A 20812-nucleotide genomic window follows, 5' to 3' on the forward strand; every position below is an offset into this window, starting at 1 on the left:
TTGATTCTTCACTAGGTAGATTGCACTTTGACTATCACTTTGTATCACCACCAAGTTTTGGGCTATCCCGAATTCCTTAGCCAATCTTTTCAGCCACACCGCTTCCTTCGAAGCTTCCGTGAGCGCCATATACTCCGCCTCTGTAGTAGACAAGGCACTAACCGATTGCAACACCGCTCTCCAACTAATCGGTCCTCCACCACAAATGAAGACATATCCCGTGGTGGATCTCCTCTTGTCTAAATCCCCTGCATAGTCAGAATCTACATACCCTGAAACACATGCATTACCTTGTTGTTTTTCAAACAATATCCCAAGCCTCCTTGAGCCCTTCAAGTACCTGAGAATCCACTTCGCTGCTGTCCAATGAAGTCTACCCGGATTCGCCATGTATCTTGACACCACACTTACGGCTTGAGCTAAGTCGGGGCGTGTGCAAACCATTGCATACATGAGACACCCTACCAAGCTTGCATATGGAACTTTGCTCATTTCTTCCTTCTCATCATCCGTAGAAGGACATTCCTGCGCACTTAATTTGAAATGCTCCGCCAAAGGAGTAGACACAGGCTTGCAATCCATCATATTGAATTTTTCAAGTACTTTGGAAATGTACTTACTTTGTGATAGCCATAGCTTGCCTGCGTTTCTGTCTCTCCTTATCTCCATTCCTAGGATCTTTTGTGCAGAGCCTAGATCCTTCATGTCAAACTCCTTTCCAAGCAATATCTTCAATTCCTGGATTTTTGACATATCTCTACATGCAATTAGCATGTCATCAACATAAAGAAGTAAAAGGATGAAGTTACCATCCTTAAATGCATGACTATATACACAGCAATCTGATTCACATCTTCTATATCCAATCTTCATCATGAAAGAATCGAAGCACTTATTCCACTGCCTTGGAGATTGCTTCAGCCCGTATAAAGACTTCTTCAACCTGCAAACCAGATTTTCCTTGTTTGCTTCAATGAACCCTTGAGGTTGGCTCATGTAGATGTCTTCCTCCAAGTCTCCATGGAGGAAAGCAGTCTTCACATCCATTTGCTCCACCTCTATGTTCTCTTGAGCTACTATGGAGAGTAGCAGCCGTATAGAAGTATGTTTCACCACCGGTGAGAAGATTTCATCATAATCAACTCCCTCCTTTTGCAAGTATCCTTTGGCCACCAATCTAGCTTTGAACATGGTGGCTACCTTCTCATGCTTTTCTTCTTTCTTCCTAAACACCCATTTGCAGCCAATAACCTTGCGATTTTTGGGTTTAGGAACTAACTCCCAAACTGAGTTTCGGTGTAGAGATTCCATCTCTTGCATCATAGCTTCCATCCAACCTTCCCGCTCTTCATTCTCAACAGCTTCTTGGAACGTGGTTGGTTCTTCTTCACTTGCATTTAGGGCATAGTGAACTGAGTCCGTGTCCCATCCAAACCTTTGAGGTGGTTTGATGGTTCTCTTGGGCCTGGACCGAGCTATAGATGACGGCTCCACCTGATCTTGAGCCTCTTCTTCTTCTTGAGTTTGTTGTTGATATTGCCCAGCTTCTTCCTCCTCTATGTCAGACTCCTCCTCCTCCTGAACGTCTTCAATTGGCTGTTTTTGTGAAGTCTTCCTTGACATCCTTTTGAGTGGAACTTCAATGATTGTTTCTCTCCCAACAACATCCTCCTTTGCTTCTGAATTCTTGACTTTGTTCATAGGCATGGTCTTTTCATCAAACACAACATCTCTGCTGAGTATCTTCTTGTGGTTTACTGGATCCCATAGCTTGTAGCCCTTCACACCGCTCTCGAAGCCGATGAAAATACACTCAAGTGACTTAGGCTTCAACTTGGATCTTTCATCACTAGGAATAAGTGCAAATGCACTGCATCCAAACACTTTAAGATTAGTTAAATCTATTGACTTATTTGACCATACCTCCTCTGCACATTTGAACTCAAGATTTCTTGAAGGTGATCGGTTAACCAAATAGGCAGCGTGGTTAACTGACTCCGCCCAAAATGATTCGGGCAATCCTGCATGAATCCTCATACATCTCTCACGCTCCATGATAGTTCTATTCATCCTTTCCGCAGCTCCATTTTGTTGGGGCGTCTTCTTCACGGTAAAGTGCCTCTTTATGCCTTCGTTTCTGCAAAACTCAAGGAATTCATTGCCATTATATTCACCACCATTGTCACTCCTTAGGATCTTGATTTTTCTTCCGGTTAGATTTTCCACTTCCGCCTTCCACACTTTGAATTTGGTGAAGACCTCAGATTTCTCCTTCATGAAGTAGACCCAAACCTTCCTGGAAAAATCATCCAAGAAAGTCACGAAATAGCGAGCTCCACCCTTTGATTTAACCGGTGATGGCCCCCATACATCCGAGTGAATATAATCTAACACCCCTGTGCTTCCTTCTTCTTTGTCTCGCAGCTTGAAAGCTATTTTTGATTGCTTTCCCATGGTACAAAATTTGCAGAACTCCAGCTTGCAGCTTTGAACACCTTTCAACAACTTTCGGTTGTGTAGTTCCTGCATGCCCCTCTCACTCATGTGCCCTAGCCTCAAATGCCAAAGCTGAGTTTCATCCTCCGAGTCTCTGCTTGTGGACACAGCTGCTCCACCTGTTATTGTTGTACCACACAATCTATATAGACAATTAGGTTGAACTTCTCCTTTCATAACCACAAGTGAACCTTTTGAGATTATGATTTTCCCTCCATTAGCCTTAACAGAATAACCATTCTTATCAAGAGTTCCAAGGGAAATAAGATTCTTACGCAACTTTGGAATATGCCTTACCATTCCAAGCGTCCTAACCGTCCCATCATGCATCTTTATCTTGATTGTACCATTGCCTATGACTCTACAAACCGAGCCATTCCCCATCACAACTTCGCCACCTTCTTCTTTCTCATATGTGTCAAACCACTCCTTGTTTGAGCACATATGGTATGAGCACCCGGAATCCAAAATCCAATCGGAAGAGAAACACCTTGAAGAATTAGCATATGTATTAGTCTTAACATGGCCATTAACACATAAAAGCTCACCATCACTTTCCGTGACTTCTTCAGCTGTGTTTGCTGCATTCTTCCCTTTGTTTTTCTTCTCCTTCCATATGGGGCAATTCCTTTTCCAGTGCTCCTTTGACCCACACTCGAAACAACCTTCTTTCGCCTTGGATTTTGATCTTCCTTTGTTGCCTTTCTTGCCTTCACGCCTCTTTGAACGACCCCTCTCATCGGTCTTAGCAAATAGACCTTCACCTTGAGAGTTTTCTCCAGAACGTTGAGCCATCCTATGGTGCGTCATGATGTCTTGTAGCACCGGCTCAAAATCCAGAGTGACCTTCCCGAACATAAGAGTGGTTCGGAAGTGTTTATAGGACGGAGGTAAGGATGTTAGCAACATAAGTGCCTTATCCTCCGTACTATAAATAACTTCCATCCTTTGCAAATCAGCAACACATCTATTGAAACTACTTAAATGTTCCATTAGATTACCTCCTTCTTCCATCTTCAGATTTAGGAGTTCTTCCTTTAGGAAGAGCTTGTTGGACAGCGACTTCCCTGCAAACATCTCTTCGAGCTTCTCCCATGTTTGCTTCGCTGTATCCTTCAACACGTTGATGAGCACATCATCGGAGAGGTAGTTTTCGATGGCTCCTCTGGCTAACTCGTCAAGTACACTCCACTCCTCATCTTTCATGTCTGCTGGCTTCTTTTCCTTGCCAACTAACACAACATGGAGATGTTGTTGTGTAAGAGCAGACCTCATCCTTCGTTGCCAAAGGGTGAAGTTCTCCTTGCCTGTGAAAGGCTTTAGCTCCACCTTCATGCTTGCTGCCTGTGGATGCTTCACATGCTGTGAACTACTACCACTCTCAGCTTCTTGTTCACTTGTCATCTTCAACACACTAGCACTCCAAAAAGAACTAGCCCAGCTGCCAAAACACAGCTCTGATACCACTTGTTGTGAATTAAGACTAACTCACTTCCCCTTAGGACCTTGTTGTTGATGAACTTTGTGACAAACTCTATGATGGATGAGTCTTACACACACACAGAAATTTAACCAAATAGAAATGACACAAGTGTTTATAGAGGTTCAGCCAAATGCCTACTTCCTCTTTGGTGATCTCCTTGAGAACTTTCACTAATGAAGATAGATTACAACTTTGGTTTACAAAGAAGGAAACCCCCTTAGAAATCTACCCTCACAATCTGTTTCTCTCTCACCCTTGCTCAACAACTTGATACACTTAGAGAACTCTCTTGCTCTCCCCTTGGTATTTTCTGAACTTATAAGTTTCCAGCTTCTCTACAACTCTCTATACTTTGCACAAAATTATGCTCTTAACAACTTAATGTTCTCTTGCTTCCTCTTCCCTCTTATATAGGCCTTTGGACTCCAAGATAAGGTATCATTAAGTTCTGCACGTTCTTGCTTTAGTTATATAACTTTAGACACCTGTTCTTGGCAGCTCACAAAGCAAGGGAACAATGGATGATAGCTGCCATATATCTCTTGAACCAAGAGAGTATTCACTCATTGAAGCAAGTCATCAATTTGCCAAAGTGTTCTCCCCATCTTTCCAGCTGCTTGCCACCTTCTAATATCTCAGAATTGATCAGAAATATCCTTGCAAGTCGATAGAAAGTGATAGCACACAAAGGAAGACTTGAAAACGCGTAGAAAACTGAAACAGCAAAGTCGGGGCGACCGGTCGCGGATACCTTGCGACCGGTCGCGGATACCTTACGACCGGTCGCAGATACCTTGCGACCGGTCGCTTTGGCACAGAGTTGAAAACCAATTCAGACTTTGCAATCTGCCTGAAACCGACCGGTCGCCCATAACCTGCGACCGGTCGCTTGTCTTCATTTTTGTATCTTTTAATTGAGCCATTTTTTTTTTTCTTCAACAGTCTACCCATCTCCATCGCCAGCCCCCGCAGCCATTCTCACCCTAACCGCAGCCCTCTGCGACGAAGACAAGCAGGTCCTGGCCTACCTCATCTCTCCTGCACCAACAACAACAACAACAACTCAGGCAGCAAAATCTGTGGTATTTTTGGGCATTGGTCCCCAACCCAATGTCATAAAAGTAAGCTGGCAGATTTGTTGGAGTATGAAAGCTAAATAAAAGAATTGAGATCAAATATCACCTTCTTTTCTTTTCCTTTTCTTCTGTGATCAATCCCATCCATCATTACATATCAAACGTGTATGTATGGCCAAAACTAAACTAGATAGATAATAGTGGAACTAGAAGTTGAGGCTCGGGGACATTACAACTAATTTTCCAAAGACATGAAAATGAGGCATGTATTTAATCACAAAACTTTAGCACCTCCAATTCTGTTGGGAAGAGCTTTAAAAACCCAAGTCAAGTTTGAAAGGAACTGGCCATTTTCTTGGGGGTTGGCAACCACATGATATGTTTTAAATTAACTCACACAGCTCTCTTCTGCCTCACTCACTTTCCACATTTGGCTGCATTTTTCGGTGAGTAGTTGTGAAGGCCAATGCAGTCTTATTTGCTCTCCAAATCTCTAGCTTAAAAGTTGAGGGCCATATCTAATATGATCTTCATGCATGTGAAAAAAAATCCAATCAACATGATGTATAGGAAAGATTTGATAATGCCAAATGGATTGAGTTTTGGTTTATGAGTTTCAATAATTTGCCACTAAATATGGCTTTATGCCTATAGGTAGGGGTATATTTTTCCTACGTTTGTATAGGTAGGTAGACATAAATAATTCGTTAGTGTATACAAAATCCATCCACGTCAATGAAAATGATACAACATTTATTGGTACAACAATATATTTGGTCCTCCTGTGCAACTGGCTTGAGTTTGGTTTTCTTTTCTCCCTTTTTTTTTCTCATTAACGGGACTGGGGTGGTTGGGATCATGGTGTGGGGAGAAGTCGAACTTGAATCTCTTCCAACATCAATTGGAAAAATAAATATATCATGCTTATGGTCAAAATTAGTACTAATTATCTTTCTCAAATTGTTAACTATAATTTTGAAAACTACGTGATTTTTCATCAGTCAGAAAATATAAGCGGATGAGTGAGTGAATGGTTTCATTTTTCTCCGAAATTCGTACAGTACAAATAAATTAGTTTGACATAATATTCTACCTGCAGACATATCACCTCCACAATTAATTTGATATTTTTCATTTCTTGATCCTATATTAATTGCTCCATAGTAATGCAATGGAATTAATGGTACATCCGTCTCTTGCCAAGCAAAGATTTTTTTCTTCTCTCTGTCTAGAAATCTATTAGCAGCAATTTAAATTCCCAACAACTTCTCTCTACCCCAATGCCTTTTAATTCAATCCTTTGTATTTATGTTCCAACCAATATTATTTATACATGACAAAGCCCCCTTCCTCAACCCATGTCCAAGGTTGTTCGGTTTACACACACATCTGCACACAAATAATTAAAAAGCAAAACAGCTGAACATGGCAAACTTGCACATTTCATGGCTTCTTCTAGCTCAATGCCTGTTGCTAGTCACCAGAATTACTGCCAAAGTCCCAGCAGTTGTTGTGTTCGGGGACTCTTCGGTTGATGCCGGGAACAACAACCAGATTCCCACAATTGCCAGGAGCAACTTTCAGCCTTATGGCCGGGACTTTTCCGGTGGCAAGCCGACTGGGAGGTTCTCCAACGGCAGAGTGCCTACAGATTTCATCTCCCAGGCTCTTGGACTCAGACCATTCATACCTGCCTACTTGGATCCTTCCTATAACATATCAGATTTTGCCATTGGTGTCACCTTTGCTTCTGCTGGGACTGGCTATGATACTGCAACTTCAGATGTGCTGGTAAGTACCAAATATTTAGTATAAAGCTTCTCTTGTCTCGCACACATTTAATATCAGATGGGCTACAAATATGGGTTATGTCAGTTGGCCAGGACAGTGAGCTCACTTCTTTGCACTTAAGTTCGAAACTATTCCTCCCCATAAATTAAATTAATTTAATATTACCTCTTGTATAAAAAAATAAAAAATAAAAATCAGATGGGCTACGAATCTATAGTACCTAGTGCATTATTCTCGATATTTTGACAATATTTTGTGGACAAACATGTGATTAATACTTAGTAATTAATATCACCTAAATATCGACAATTAATGTTGTATTGTAAATGTTGAAGAATATGAGTCTCACATCGGAAATTTGACTAAATAAAATACAAAATATAATGAATGGTTTCACTACTAATACAATCGAGGCCTTTTGTAATAAAACCTCACACGTATTGGGCTTTGTAGGTGGATAAGTTGGGGACAATATCGATGTTTTTAGTAGTGGGCCGATGACCCGTCTCTATGAAATTTAACATGGTATCATAGCGGGTTTATTGATAGGGCCTGAATTATTGGGCCTTTACCCTTACCTCTTACTCAGCATGTGGTATTCATATGTTGGGCTTGAATGTTTACCCTTACTCCTTACTCAATACATGATGTTCACGCGTGGCCCACTATATGGTAGTCCCACATGACGGGGCGTGTTGAAGAATATGAGTCCCTCATCGGAAACTTGACTAAATAAAATACAAAATATAATGAATGGTTCCACTACTAATATAACCAAGGCCTTTGTGATACAACCTCATACTTACTAGGCTTTGTAGGTAGCTAAGTTGGGGACAATATCGATATTGCCAGTAGTGGGCCAATCACCCATCTCTCTAAAATTTAACAGTAGATTGATATTCGATACTAGCCATTCATTGTCCATTCCATCAATATCATGTTCAATTTTCCTTTTTTTAAGAAAATCCCAGTTTATCATTTGTCACTGCCTTAATTTGCAGTCTGTGATACCACTATGGAAGCAACTGGAGTACTACAGGGAATACCAGAACAAACTGAGACTTTATCTTGGAGGAAACAAAGCAAATGAAACAATCAATGGAGCTTTGCACATTATGAGCTTAGGCACCAATGACTTCCTGGAAAACTACTACTCATACCCCGGCCGGTCATCCCAATACTCTATCCAACAGTACCAAGATCTTCTCATTGGAATTGCAGGAAATTTCATCAAGCAACTCTACAATCTCGGAGCTCGGAAAATCTCCCTGGCAGGTCTGCCTCCAATGGGGTGCTTGCCATTGGAGAGAACCACAAACTTCATGGGTGGAAATGACTGCATTGCAGATTACAACAATGTGGCTCTGGAGTTCAATGGCAAGTTGAATGGCTTGACCATAAACCTCAACAAAGAGCTTCCTGGTCTCAAACTTGTGTTTTCAAACCCATATTACATTTTCCTGCAGATGATAAGAAGACCTTCTTTGTATGGTAAGCCAGTGACTTGTATTAAATGTGCTCTGTTGCAAATGTTTGACCCAACCACTACACAAAAACTTTAGAACACCATATTTCTCACTTTAGCATTTAAGCATTCACATTCTTTTGGGTGGTGGATATCATGTGATTTTTATTTGTAGTTTTTTCCCCCCGGTTTAAGCTAGAGAATTTGTACACGTGTTAAACTGTGATTTGTTTGATTAAATTCTCGTGTGACTGACAGGATTTGAGGTGACATCAGTGGCTTGCTGTGCCACAGGGATGTTTGAAATGGGGTACGCATGCAATCGAAACAACATGTTCACCTGCACAGATGCAAGCAAATATATATTCTGGGATTCATTTCATCCAACGGAGAAAGCAAACCATATCATCTCTGATTATGTGGTGAAAAATGTACTGGCCCAGTTTCTTTGATTCTCTTTAATTTCAAGACCAATGTATGTGTCCTATGTTTTAGTGTCATTACATATAGTACATTAAGAAATTAAGCCTAATGTTGGTAGAAAAATATGATTTTGGCACTTGGCAGAAAAATGGCATAAAGCCTGTGAACCTTTTGATCAAATTGGTGCCTGGGATATCAGTACTTACTTGTACCCATTTCTTAGTAATCTCAGACTTTTCATTATATAAATTGTTTTTCCCCCCCACATTTGTGTACCCTACAGACAACAGCAGGAACATGCTATGTGGAAGTACGTTGTTGTGGCAGGGTTGGCTATGAATTTAAGTAATTTTGAATTAAGTACTTGATATTTGAAGGACCAGGACCTAGTTAGGCAACTTGAACTAGGACAATGCCCAGACAAGGGTGGACCACACTCGGTTTCACATAATAAGGCAACTATTTATGACACTCGGCTCTATTTTATTCATCTCTCGTTATTTAAGGATTTTTTTTTATATTTCTTTACAAAATAAAGGTAAGGTGTTCGATGAAATGCCTATAAAAAAATGAAGTGGCCGTATAATAATATTTTTCGGTCTCCTGTGTTTGTAGACGGAATTTGGAATATAAGTTTCATATTACAAGTTAAATAATGCCAAGACAAACTGAGTGATCAGATTCATAATCATCAATGATGATGTATTGGTTATGTCTAAATTTGATGATCATCAATAATTTGGAAGTTTATGTTCATCCATGGCTTTCTCTTGAAACAGAAAGGTGGGGAAGGACGATAAAATCCCAATGTTCCATATTATGCATGAGCCTCTCCTAGCAAGCTCTAGAAACGTCCAATTGAACATCAAAATTATCTAAGTACGTACCCCACCTTTGTTTTATTGCTTCTGGACTTGCCGAATATTTTGACAAAGGATATCAATAATAATTTATGATATCCCACCACCACGGTTAATTGTAATAATTTATTTGCTCGAGTTTAGGTCAAAATTCCATATTTTAGAAAACTTTTATCTTTTTTTAATGGAGACGGCTTTATCGAGGACTCTTTATTACTTAGCAATGAAGTAACATGACTTTCACATTAAATTTTAGGGAGATTCACTATTATATCCAAAATAGGAGCCCAAATTATTTTTTAAAAAAAATTTATATGAAATGGACTTTAAAAACACACTCAAAACTCATTTACAACATAACAAAAAAGCTTTTAACTTCTTTTAAATTACAAAACTGCTATTGATTTCTTAAAACAAACGTAACCCCAAAACTTCATAAAAAAGCCCAAAACACTCAATATGGCATCAAAGCAATTTAATAATCAAAATTAAATTCAATAGGGTCAGCTGTCATTTTTTAGGTTTGTTTATAGAAATTAAATGGTGTAGGGTTTATTTATAGTTTTAGTGCTAATAATGGGTATATGACTAAATATCTCTAAATTTTAATTATGCTACAGTTACTTGTGCATGCTCGCGCATATAATTTTTAATTGTGAAATTGTTCCGTCAAGATGAAGCGCATATTTAACATGTGAATAGGTTATACAACATGAATGTACTTCAATACCATATAATAATTTATGAATAATATTAATCTTACCATATTTTTATACCATAATTTTATACCACATGATATGGCAGTTAATGTGTACATACCATATCATGTAAAATACTAGTTTTTGTTTTTCTAATTTTATTTATTAAAATACACTTCATTTATTTAATTGATGTGACATATGATATGGACATGCCACATCATGTGGTATCGAAATATGGGATAAAAATGTGGTAAGATTAGTACTATGAGTCCAATTTTCCTGTTATCTCATTAGTTTTGTGACATGTGTCTCTTTACTTAACATAATGTTAACTTTGTTAATTTCCTTAATTTTTTATTAATATTAATAACAACAATAAGGAAATTAAGGAGAAAAAAAAGAGGGTGATTCACTATTATACCCAATATAGGAGCCCAAATTATAAAATTAAAAAAAACCCTATATGAAATGGAATTTAGAAGCACACCCAAAGTCCATTTACAACATAACAAAAAAGCTTTTAACCTCATAAAAAAGCTCAAAACACTCAATAGAGTATCAAAGTAATTTAATAATCATAATTAAATTATATAGGGTCAGCCGTCATTTGTTGAGGTTTTTTTTGGGTTTGTTTATAGAAACTAAATGGTGTAGGATTTATCTATGTTGTTAGTGCTAAGAATGGGTATATGACTAAATATTTCAACAACAAAAAAGTCTAATCCTCATATCCTCATTTTTTTGGTCTAAAACACACCCCCACCCGGCGCTGCCTTCTACACTCCATATCCTCTACCACAGCCAACACTCTTCCGTGCTTTAGTAATTTTCCCTATATTTTCCATGTGATTCCTCAAAGAATCGTTGCAAATTTTGACACGCCTTCAACATCGATGAACCCATCCGAAATTCACAAGCTTTTTTTTCAATTAATCAAATCAGAACGTCATTAAGTCAAGGCGACTGTAAATGCATTCGTTGATCTCTGACCACCGCACATCAACTGGTAATGCCACCTACACCAATGGCATCAGGAGGCTCCAATCTATGGAACCTAGTTGAAACCGCTCTCATTCATCGCCTGAAAGTTATCGAAAGGATCTTCGCCAGATTTGCCATCTATCATTGGTGACCCTTCGAGCTTCTACTCCATTTGTCAACACCAGCAACAGAACCTCTGATGTACAAAACCCATTAGCCTTGTAACTCAACATCGAAAAATTGTTTTTGTCATCCCTTCATCTTCTCATCGCTCTATTATGAAGACAGCCTCTCCATAAAGAAAACCTCTAAAATATTGTATTGATATTTTTATTATTAATATTAATAAAAATTAGGGAAATTAATAGAGTTTATTTTTTGTTAAGTAAAGGAACACGTGTCACAAAATTAAAAAGAATATAAGAAGGCACAAGGAATTTGGTAATAGGGAAATTGAACTCGAATATTGTACACAATGTGGTATAAAAATTTGATATACTTAGCATTTTCCTATTCCTAATAAAAGTGGAGCCTACCAATACAATGGACTCACCTATATTAAAGAGGTGATTCACAATGTATTAACCCTAGCATTATCCTTTCTCTAGATGGGCCCACTATGAAGCTAGTATTATACTATTTCTCACCGTGAGCTCCTAAACTTGACTTCCTTATTTCCCACGAAACAAGTCCAAAGAGGTATAAAACGTGAAAACAGAGCCCAGCCTTCAAAGTTGAACGAAATCATTTTATTTTTTCTGTAACCAAAAAATCAGAGCCTCCGTTGGCAGAAGAAGAAAGAAAAACCCCACAACATCAACAGCCGCCATGAAAAAGCTCTACAACAAGAAAGGCAAAGTCCACCCATCTCCATCGACGCCCTCCATAGCCGATCCTCTGGCTCTGCTCCCCGCAGCCATTCTCACCCTAACCGCAGCCCTCTGTGACGAAGACAAGCAGGTCCTCGCCTACCTCATCTCCTGCACCAACAACAACAACAACAACTCAGGCAGCAAAATCTGCACAACCCACGAGCCCAACAGAAGAGGCGGCGAGGCTGGTGGTCCCCACCTGCACCCTCCTCTGTTCCAGTGCGACTGCTTCAGGTGCTACACGAGCTTTTGGGCGCGCTGGGATGCTTCGCCCAATCGCCAGCTGATACATGAGATCATAGAGGCTTATGAGGAGAGGCTGGTGGAGAAGAAGAAGGTGAGGAGCTCAAAGGTGAGGAAGGCAGAGAGAAGGAAGATGAACAAAGTTGGTGATGATGAATTAATTAAAGGCAGCAGGGGAGATGGTCACATGGGTTCTGGGGAATTAGGGCAAGTGATGATGAAGGAGGTGGAGGTGGGCCCAGATGTTGTTGTTGTTGAAATGGACGGTGGTGATTGCTCTGGTAATGATGAAGGCTGTGAAGTTGGGATGGAGAAGGGGACCATGAGGAGGCTTGTGAGTTTCATTGGGGACAGGATTTGGGGTGTTTGGAATAGGGCTTAGTTCTGTCCTCAACACAGATAAGTTCCTAATTACCAAATTATTTTCCTGTTTCAATTTTATTTTTTTAATCCCTTTTTGTAAATTACCCATCTGTTGTTAATTTGGGTTTTGCTTTTAGTTGTTGTATTTTTTTCCAAGATGGTTTTACTAAATTGGATATAAGTTCCAATCTGGTGCTGAATTTTGGATTATTGGGAGGGGGTTCCTCTTGTAAATTATCTGTGTTTTGCTTCATTTGTGAGATTGATAATGTTTGATTCATCTGCAATAACATTTTTGCAGCATTTATCTTTCTGCATTGAGGTCACTATGTTTTACTCTATGTTCTGCTTAATTTGGGAGATTTTTTATTTATTTTATTTATTTTTAAGAATATTGCAAGTTGCAGCCATAGTCATAAGTAGCAGATATATCAATGCTTTGTTATTCCGACCAATCATAGAATGCCAGGTGACAAAGTTATCAAGCGTGGCATATCGTGATTGGTCGGATATAGCAAAATAATGTTATCATCTTTCATGTAAGTATTTCTCCATAAATAGACTGTGTTTTAATTTAATAAAATTATCATTAATTTGAAGTTTTTTAAGTCATAAAATAGTTTGATTGTAACTGGGTTGAGGTGGAAATGGTCAAAGGTCAATAATCATCAGCGTTGAATCGAGATATTCTAATTCTACGTTTGAAAATGCCAATTTTCTTGGACCATCCATGGTCCAATAAGGTTGTTTCCTCTAATGTTCTTTCTTCTCTCTCTCTCTCTCTTTTAAGTGTGATCAAAATTAATCAAAATGGAAATTAAATTGATGAGAGAAAAGGAGGGGATCTTTCATGGTTATTTCTGCATTACTGCTTGGCAAGGAAGAGAATATGCTGTTTTGTATCGACATGTGAATTAGTCTAAGTTTTAGTTAGACTTTTGTTTTTGTCAAATCTATAATGATCTGTTTTTTCAGGCGTGCTGCTCATTGCACCTATTTAGTAATGCCCTTGTAACTATTAAACTAATAAATAAAAGTTCAACTTTCATAACCGGGCACGAACATAAACCATTAACATTGCGGTGGGCTTAGTCTTTTAGGTGTGGAGTTTTGGTGATTGGACTGAGTTTGGAATTAGGTTGTTTTTATGAGAGAGATCTGTTAATTTGGGTCGGATTAGAGCACAACAAAGAGTAGTGAGTTTGGGTTAATCGTTACTTAGACACGGATATACGAAAATGATTCGAACCCCTAAACAATAAGGATAAACAAATTGAGTTAGTGTCAAATTTAGGGTTCGTTTGGGAGTGATTTTGGATAGGTTAGAATCACTTCTGAGAAGAAGCACCTCTCACGTGCTTCTCCATATAATCACTTTAAGTGATTATGGGAAGAAGCAGCTCTCATGTGCTTCTCCATAAAATTAGTTAAAATCACTTAAAGTGATTATATGGAGAAGTGATTCTCCATAGAAGTGCTTTTTGGCCTATCCAGAATCACTCTCAAACAAGCCCTTAGTAACTTAATTTTGACACGTTAAACTATTACATAGAGAATATTATTCATCATTTCAATAACTAGTCTATTATACTGTACGAGAAATGTATAATTGTAAGAGTACTTTTTATTGTTTTTTATGTTTTCATAATTAAGTGAAATTTTGTTTGATAACTAATGTATAAATTATAATAGTTATAGGTTTAATAAGAATAATAGAAATTTACTTTTGAAATTCTTAGCTTGGGGTCAATTCGAATACGAAATGATCATAACTAGTTTAGGTTAACTTTGACACATTCAACATGATCACTTAATGGACGCAATTAAGATTGTCTACTTTTGAAAACAAACACGAACATGAAAGGACACAATATGATATGAATATAACTCTTTAACACGAAGTGTCACCCCGTTAAATACAACCCATTTGACCCCTCAATTGGTCATCGATGGTCCCGGAAATTTAGTAAAGCAAAACCCTCGCTGCCTCAACATCAGATGTTGCATGGTTTGAGCATCCACAGTGGGGGGGTGTATATTAAATATACACCCATTGTGATCGGAATCACCCACAATGGAGGGGTGTATATGAATGTATAATTACATCACAACCTTGGAGATGTATATTTAGATGCAATTGTACATCTTTTTTTACATCTCTTGCAGGTGGGACCCCACTGCAAAAAGGAGAGGAAAAATGGAGAAAAGTGGCTTTACACCCCTGAAAATACACCCCCCCCATTGGAGCAAAAAGCGTATTTACACCCCCCGGAGGTGTAATGAGGATGTAAAAGTGGCTTTACACCCCAAAAAATACACCCCCCACTGTGGATGCTCTTACGAAGATGAAATGGGGATCATCTTGTGGCTAATTAAGCTTGACTAAAACAGTTGAACTTGACAAATGTAAGTCAAAACAAACCTAAACACACTCAACATGACTTGGGTCATTTTCACGCAACGTATGCCGTCCTCTATCCGCACCACATTCTTAATCCATGACTAAGCATGCTTGTTAAAAAGACAATACGTATAGTTTAGTTTAGAATATCGCATTGTCGAAAAGAAAAAAAATTCAAATTTAAGAAAAGTTTGGATTTTTTTGGTTGGGTCTTTGAAATATGAAGCCCAAGATCAGCCCATTTAAGCCCAGTAGGCCCATAGCCGAATAAAAAACCTCCCCGCGGATAGTAACAGCCCGCCCCAAAATCAACACCAACGCGCCCGGCGCACGTTGTCACACTCCGCCTAACACCTCCACAACTCCATTTCTTCCTTCTTCTTCCACCACCCCGCTGCAGACCATACTCCTCCGAGTCTCTCCAACCGGCACTCGCAGCCGTCCGATTCGCCGAAAATGGACGCCCTGTTCGACTCAATCAACGTCCGAGAGCTCCTGTCGGCGCAGGACCTCAGCGACCCCACTACCCCTCTGTCCGCACCGGATCTCCGCCTCCTTATCCAACGCCTCGACTCCCACTCGCTCCAAATCAAGTCGAAAATCCAATCCTACCTCCTCTCTCACCACAACGACTTCGCCAACCTCTTCTCCGTCTGCGACGATGCCGTTTCACGCTCCAATCAAATCTCCGACGACGTCGGTCAGCTTCTGAGTTCGATTTCCGACCGTCCGATCGAGGTGGAGATCGGGCAGATTATGAAGCAGATGAGCGCCACGACGATAGAGGTGAGGGAGAAGAAGGGATTGTTGGAGTTGGTGAGGGCAATTCTGGAAATAAGTGAGAAGCTGAAGGGTGCCAGAGAGGGGTTGAGGAATGGGCGGCTGAGATTTACAGCTGAGGAACTGAGGGAGCTCAAGAAGGCTCTTAGGGTGTCTGACGATGATCGGGTTGATGAGAGAGAGCCTGTGGTTTACAGCTTGCTGAGGAAACAGTGGTCAGAGTGCTTTGAGGAGGTAAACGGGATAACTTTCTGTTTGGTCGACGAGAAAATCAGCGAAAATGAGAGAAAATCAAAGAACAAGTTCATGGCAAAAAATATTAGCGTTGTTCCAGTGAAACGTGATTGTTTTTGTGGTGATTTTTATTTGAGTTTTGTGATTGTGTTTTTTAGAGGAATTCGGTTTCGGTTTGTAGATTCAAGAGGTGCTTGTGAGGTTCATCGGAAATGCGGTGCAGTTTGAACGGGAATCTAATAGAATCCGAGTCAAGTATGTACTAAGCGTCGATGGAAATGATGGGATTGAGCTCCGTACAGTTTTGGAAGCTTTGGATGTAAGTTCACGTCAAGATCTTTTGTTCCTTCCGTTTAACATTGACAGTAGAAGTAGACGCATTATAACCTTGTAATGTTCAAAACTAAACGAAATTCAGCAGTTACAAATGGTTTTTGGTTTTACGCAATGAGGGCAATGTGCTTTGCAATGAATTCAGTTCTCTGATTTTGTGAAAGGGATCTTGTAGGTGGTTGGAATTTTGGATTATGGGCTTGCTAAAGTTGCCGACTTGATGATCAAGCATGTCATCTCTCCGGCTCTAAATTTTGGAGCTCCTATGTCCTTTGTGACAGAAGTAAATCCAGACTCACAAGTAATGACTGAGGCGACACTGAACATTGTACCTTCAAGTGATCCTAAGGTAGATTTGGCATCTCACTCTTGTCTAAGTTTTTTTTCTTTCTGTTCCAATGGTTTGTCTTGAAAATGTTTAATGGCAGAACATGTAATCTGTGAGAAAAGAAAAAAAAAAAAGGGTTTACCTCAGTGCATTGTATAGCTGATTTGCGGGAAAGACTGTTAATTTTTCAATTTAATAAGTGGATTTCCACAAATTTCTCTTCTCCGGATTCTGCTAATTGTTGCATTGACATTTTTCCTTTGGATTTTCAGATTGAAAAAATGGATGGTGAGACTATCTACTCAGGGATTATTCAGGTTATCAAGTTTATTAACAACCACATTTGCCTTCAAGATGTGTCTTGGATTCGATGCTTTGGAAGATTGACATGGCCAAGGATTTCAGAGTTAATTATTTCTAATTTTCTTTCTAAGGTTCTTCCTTTTATCTCTTCCCACCCTTGCCCTCCTTTTCTACGAGTTTATTTGAACTCTATTATAAATATACGTTAACAATTTAAGAATAGTAGTCCACTATTTGATTTTAGTTTGACCTGGGAAATCGACATTTTATCATTGATCTCACCATTTGATCAATCAGTTCAATTAGTGTATAGATAATGTGATAAAAAAAAATTAAAGAGAAAACAGTTGTGCCCTGAGTTTTTACTATGTTTGCTATTATGGTTATTGATGTGTTTGTTGCATCTAGCTTTTTCGAAGTGGCTTACATGATAACCAGATTATTTGCCATTATTGATGTCATTATAAGTTAAAAATAATAATTGGTTCTGATGTCTTGTCACTATTAATAAAGGAGTTTTTACTGAGTACTCAAATTTACTTCGTCATTATCCGTGATCAAATATGTTGCTTGCATATCTGGTTCATGAAATTTTTCATTTTGCATATTTCTATGCTATAGGAAGACATACTGTTTGTCTTTTGTTTTTATTAGGTAAAGAAAAATAATGCAAGTTTATTGTATCAGGTTGTCCCTGAAGATGCTTCAAAACTTGCTGACTTTCTGAAGATCATCAAATGTACTTCTGAGTTTGAGACTGCTTTAAGGGAAATGAAGTTTATTTCAGCATCTGATAACAAAGATAACCAACTGAGCAATTTTGCTGAAAATGTCGAGGTTCACTTCGCATCCAGGAAGAAGACAGAAATCTTGGCAAAAGCTAGAAATCTGCTTCTACAATGTGATTTTGCTGCTCCTCAAGTAAGCTTCTAAGACCGTCTTGAATGCATTTGTAGCTATATTGATATGTTAGCCTTTGAATACTATATTTTCCACAGGAGTATACAAGGAATGGTAAGAAAGATGGCGTTGCTGCCGAAACTCCAGGTCATGTTGACTTGCTATTCCTGTCAGAGAGTTGTGTGGTGTCCAAAGCAGCAATTCAACTAATGAAGCTAGTGCATCAGACACTTAAGGTATATGGATTAAAATTTATAGTTATTTGGTTTTCCCCTCTAAATGTTGTTGAACAGAAAAAATAAATGACTTTTCTCCATAAAATAACACTAATATGTGGCTCAAGGCTAGCAGGTTGCTTGCTTGTCATAAAAAGTTTATTAGATGATTTGCTGTAATTGCCAGGCATGATCAACTATACTTTCTCTAACATTATTGTGTATAAAAAGAAAGTATTGTTGAAACTGTAGATCAGATGGGAAGGAACCTAAAGAAACAACTTCCAACCAAAAAAAAAACTTTCAAGGTCTAGAAAGTAAGAAAAAATTGATATGCTGATCTCTCGAAATATTCTAGTAATAAGGAAATCATGATTTCATTTTAATGATTAAATCATTTTACCTTAAGTGCACTTATCTTTCCTCATGGTTCTTCATAAATTACATTTGTTCTATTTTAAGGCCACAACTGTGATTGGTTTTGTGCAGGATGTTTGCTTGTCATCCCCAAGAGTTGCTTTTGAGTTCTATCGTGCTGCAAGGGATGCTCTACTTCTCTATGAAGTTGTGATTCCTGTTAAGGTTAGTACATGGAAACTAGTACTACAAAACTTGCCCCGCTAAACCATCTGGTAATTTTTTTCAAACACAACTGTGCATCATTGTTATATTAGTAATCTTCTCTCTTGACTTGTGAAGCTAGAAAGGCAGCTTGATGGAATCAACCAGGTTGCTGCTCTTATGTACAATGATTGCCTTTATCTATCTCAAGAGATACTTGGGCTTGCTTTTGAGGTATCCACGAACAATCATAATGAGCTCGTGTTATTAATTTGTAGAATCTATTCCCGCACCACCAACACAGCATCACATGCATGCATCTATAATATCATGTCCCACTATCCAATCAAAAAAATGATATGTTCTATTATGTTCCAAAGAATGACGGTCCACTATTTCTGGGATGCACAACGTAAACGATCTCAACACATTGCTGATTTGCTATTCCATCAATAGGGAATTCATTTTATCTGAACAGTTCCTAAAGGGCATATAACTTTAATTTTCTTGTAATATCTAAATCTTTTGATGGCTCATACAATTATTATCTTTTTGCCCCAGTATCGCTCAGACTTTCCAAGTTCCATCAAAGAACATGCTATGTTTGTTGATATGGCTCCAAGATTTCATCTAATGGCAGAGGAAATACTTCAGAGACAAATTAAACTTGTTATTCATAATTTGAGAGAGGTAAAATCTTGCTGAAATGTTCCAATTCATATAAGAATCAGAAAGTTGTGTTTATTTTAGGAACTTGCAGTTTCCATTTTGACTTAAGCAATTTTTTTTTTTGTTTATTAGGCTCTAGATGGCGCTGACGGATTCCAGAATACCCATCAAATGCAACAATTTCAATCTGCAAAATTCAGTATAGATCAGGTAACTTTCATGTGGCATGTTTTTCTTTCATATATTATTTGTTGTTATAGGTGTTAAGGGATTTAGTGCCTTTCTCTTTCCAGTGAGTTGTGGCTATAAGGCTAAACATATCTTGGTCAGGTTGTATTCATTCTGGAGAAGGTGCGTATGATATGGGAGCCACTCTTGTTGGCTTCAACTTACAAGAGAAGCATGTGTATGGTCCTTGAGTCCGTTTTTTCTAGAGTCGCAAAGGACATACTTCTTTTGGATGATATGGCAGCAGAAGAAACTTTAGAGGTATAATCAATCAGTCATAGATCTGGTTCTTGTACTTTTGATGCTGTATATATGTCTGCAGCTAACTAAATCATTGTTTTTATGCTCCTAGCTTCAAAGACTGATTCATGTGATGCTGGAAAGCCTAATTTCTTTGCTGGACGCCCTGGCCGCTCTCCAAGTAGTGAAGTCACAAGAGGGTATCACTTGCACTCTTGATGATCTCATACCCTCATTACGTAAAATTCGTAAACTGGCAGGCAAGTTTTCTGTCTAATGCTGAAAATTTATTGATTCAGTAGAGATCTAGTAGGTGTCTTGCAAACTGAGACCAAATGCCCTTTTTCTTTGTGTTTCTTTTTCAGATTTATTAGACATGCCTCTAAAATCTATTACAACAGCCTGGGAAAGTGGACAATTGTACAGTTGTGGTTTTACGTCGTTGGAGGTATGATTTCACTAGAGCACGTGTTTTGTTCGGCTTTCTGTGCGGTTCGTTATTCATTGGTTTTACAAGCTCTTCATTTTTGCAGGTGGTAGATTTTATCAAGGCCATATTTCAAGATTCAACTTTGAGAAGAGAATGCTTAGGGAGGATAAATGGCGACTTTTAAAAGGCCCATTCAACTTTCAACCAAGGAATTGCCGTTTTGATATTACTTTGATGTCAAAAGGAGAAATTCTGAAATAGTTAGAAGGAGATGTACTTAGAAGCTACAGCATGTATAGGTGATTCACGTTTTATCCACTGTGGATCCGATATGAGGGGTATTAGCAAATGGATCAATTTTTCTTCTTCCAAAATATAAAAAGGAATAGAAAGGATTAGCTTTTTTATTTATTCAAAACTGGGCGTGCTGATTTAA

At 38.6% G+C, this 20812-nt stretch overlaps 3 protein-coding genes across 3 annotated transcripts; all 3 read left to right on the plus strand.

Moving 5' to 3' along the window:
• Positions 1–6254: 6254 nt before the first annotated feature.
• Positions 6255–8983, plus strand: LOC110745348 (GDSL esterase/lipase At2g04570-like). Its single transcript, XM_021945426.2, has 3 exons — positions 6255–6846; positions 7848–8337; positions 8570–8983. Exons 1-3 carry the CDS (start codon positions 6481–6483, stop codon positions 8761–8763), a joined length of 1050 nt encoding a protein of 349 aa, XP_021801118.1. The 5' UTR covers positions 6255–6480; the 3' UTR covers positions 8764–8983.
• A 2993-nt stretch (positions 8984–11976) lies between these two features.
• Positions 11977–13067, plus strand: LOC110745340 (uncharacterized). The gene has a single exon (XM_021945419.2). It carries the CDS (start codon positions 12105–12107, stop codon positions 12771–12773), a length of 669 nt encoding a protein of 222 aa, XP_021801111.1. The 5' UTR covers positions 11977–12104; the 3' UTR covers positions 12774–13067.
• Positions 13068–15433: 2366 nt separating this feature from the next.
• ATZW10 (centromere/kinetochore protein, putative (ZW10)) lies at positions 15434–20794 on the plus strand. The gene is made up of 14 exons (XM_021945423.2): positions 15434–16169; positions 16351–16488; positions 16678–16851; positions 17103–17264; positions 17821–18054; positions 18132–18269; positions 18738–18830; positions 18948–19043; positions 19371–19499; positions 19611–19688; positions 19809–19967; positions 20059–20206; positions 20312–20394; positions 20480–20794. The coding sequence occupies exons 1-14, from the start codon at positions 15612–15614 to the stop codon at positions 20558–20560; spliced, it is 2271 nt and encodes a 756-aa protein (XP_021801115.1). The 5' UTR covers positions 15434–15611; the 3' UTR covers positions 20561–20794.
• The last annotated feature ends 18 nt before the right edge of the window (positions 20795–20812 follow it).

Source organism: Prunus avium, chromosome 3, assembly GCF_965620075.1.
Source record: "Prunus avium chromosome 3, drPruAviu1.hap1.1, whole genome shotgun sequence".
NCBI classification, from domain to species: domain Eukaryota; kingdom Viridiplantae; phylum Streptophyta; class Magnoliopsida; order Rosales; family Rosaceae; genus Prunus; species Prunus avium.

Excerpts from the sequence above, each read along its gene's own strand:
- LOC110745348 (XM_021945426.2), top strand. The coding sequence starts at position 6,481 with ATGGCAAACTTGCACATTTCATGGCTTCTTCTAGCTCAATGCCTGTTG. Across the intron at positions 6,847-7,847 it reads CTGCAACTTCAGATGTGCTG|TCTGTGATACCACTATGGAA; the intron begins GTAAGTACCAAA and ends CTTAATTTGCAG. Across the intron at positions 8,338-8,569 it reads AAGAAGACCTTCTTTGTATG|GATTTGAGGTGACATCAGTG; the intron begins GTAAGCCAGTGA and ends TGTGACTGACAG.
- LOC110745340 (XM_021945419.2), top strand. The coding sequence starts at position 12,105 with ATGAAAAAGCTCTACAACAAGAAAGGCAAAGTCCACCCATCTCCATCG.
- ATZW10 (XM_021945423.2), top strand. The coding sequence starts at position 15,612 with ATGGACGCCCTGTTCGACTCAATCAACGTCCGAGAGCTCCTGTCGGCG. Across the intron at positions 19,689-19,808 it reads CAAAATTCAGTATAGATCAG|GTTGTATTCATTCTGGAGAA; the intron begins GTAACTTTCATG and ends TATCTTGGTCAG. Across the intron at positions 20,395-20,479 it reads GTGGTTTTACGTCGTTGGAG|GTGGTAGATTTTATCAAGGC; the intron begins GTATGATTTCAC and ends TCATTTTTGCAG.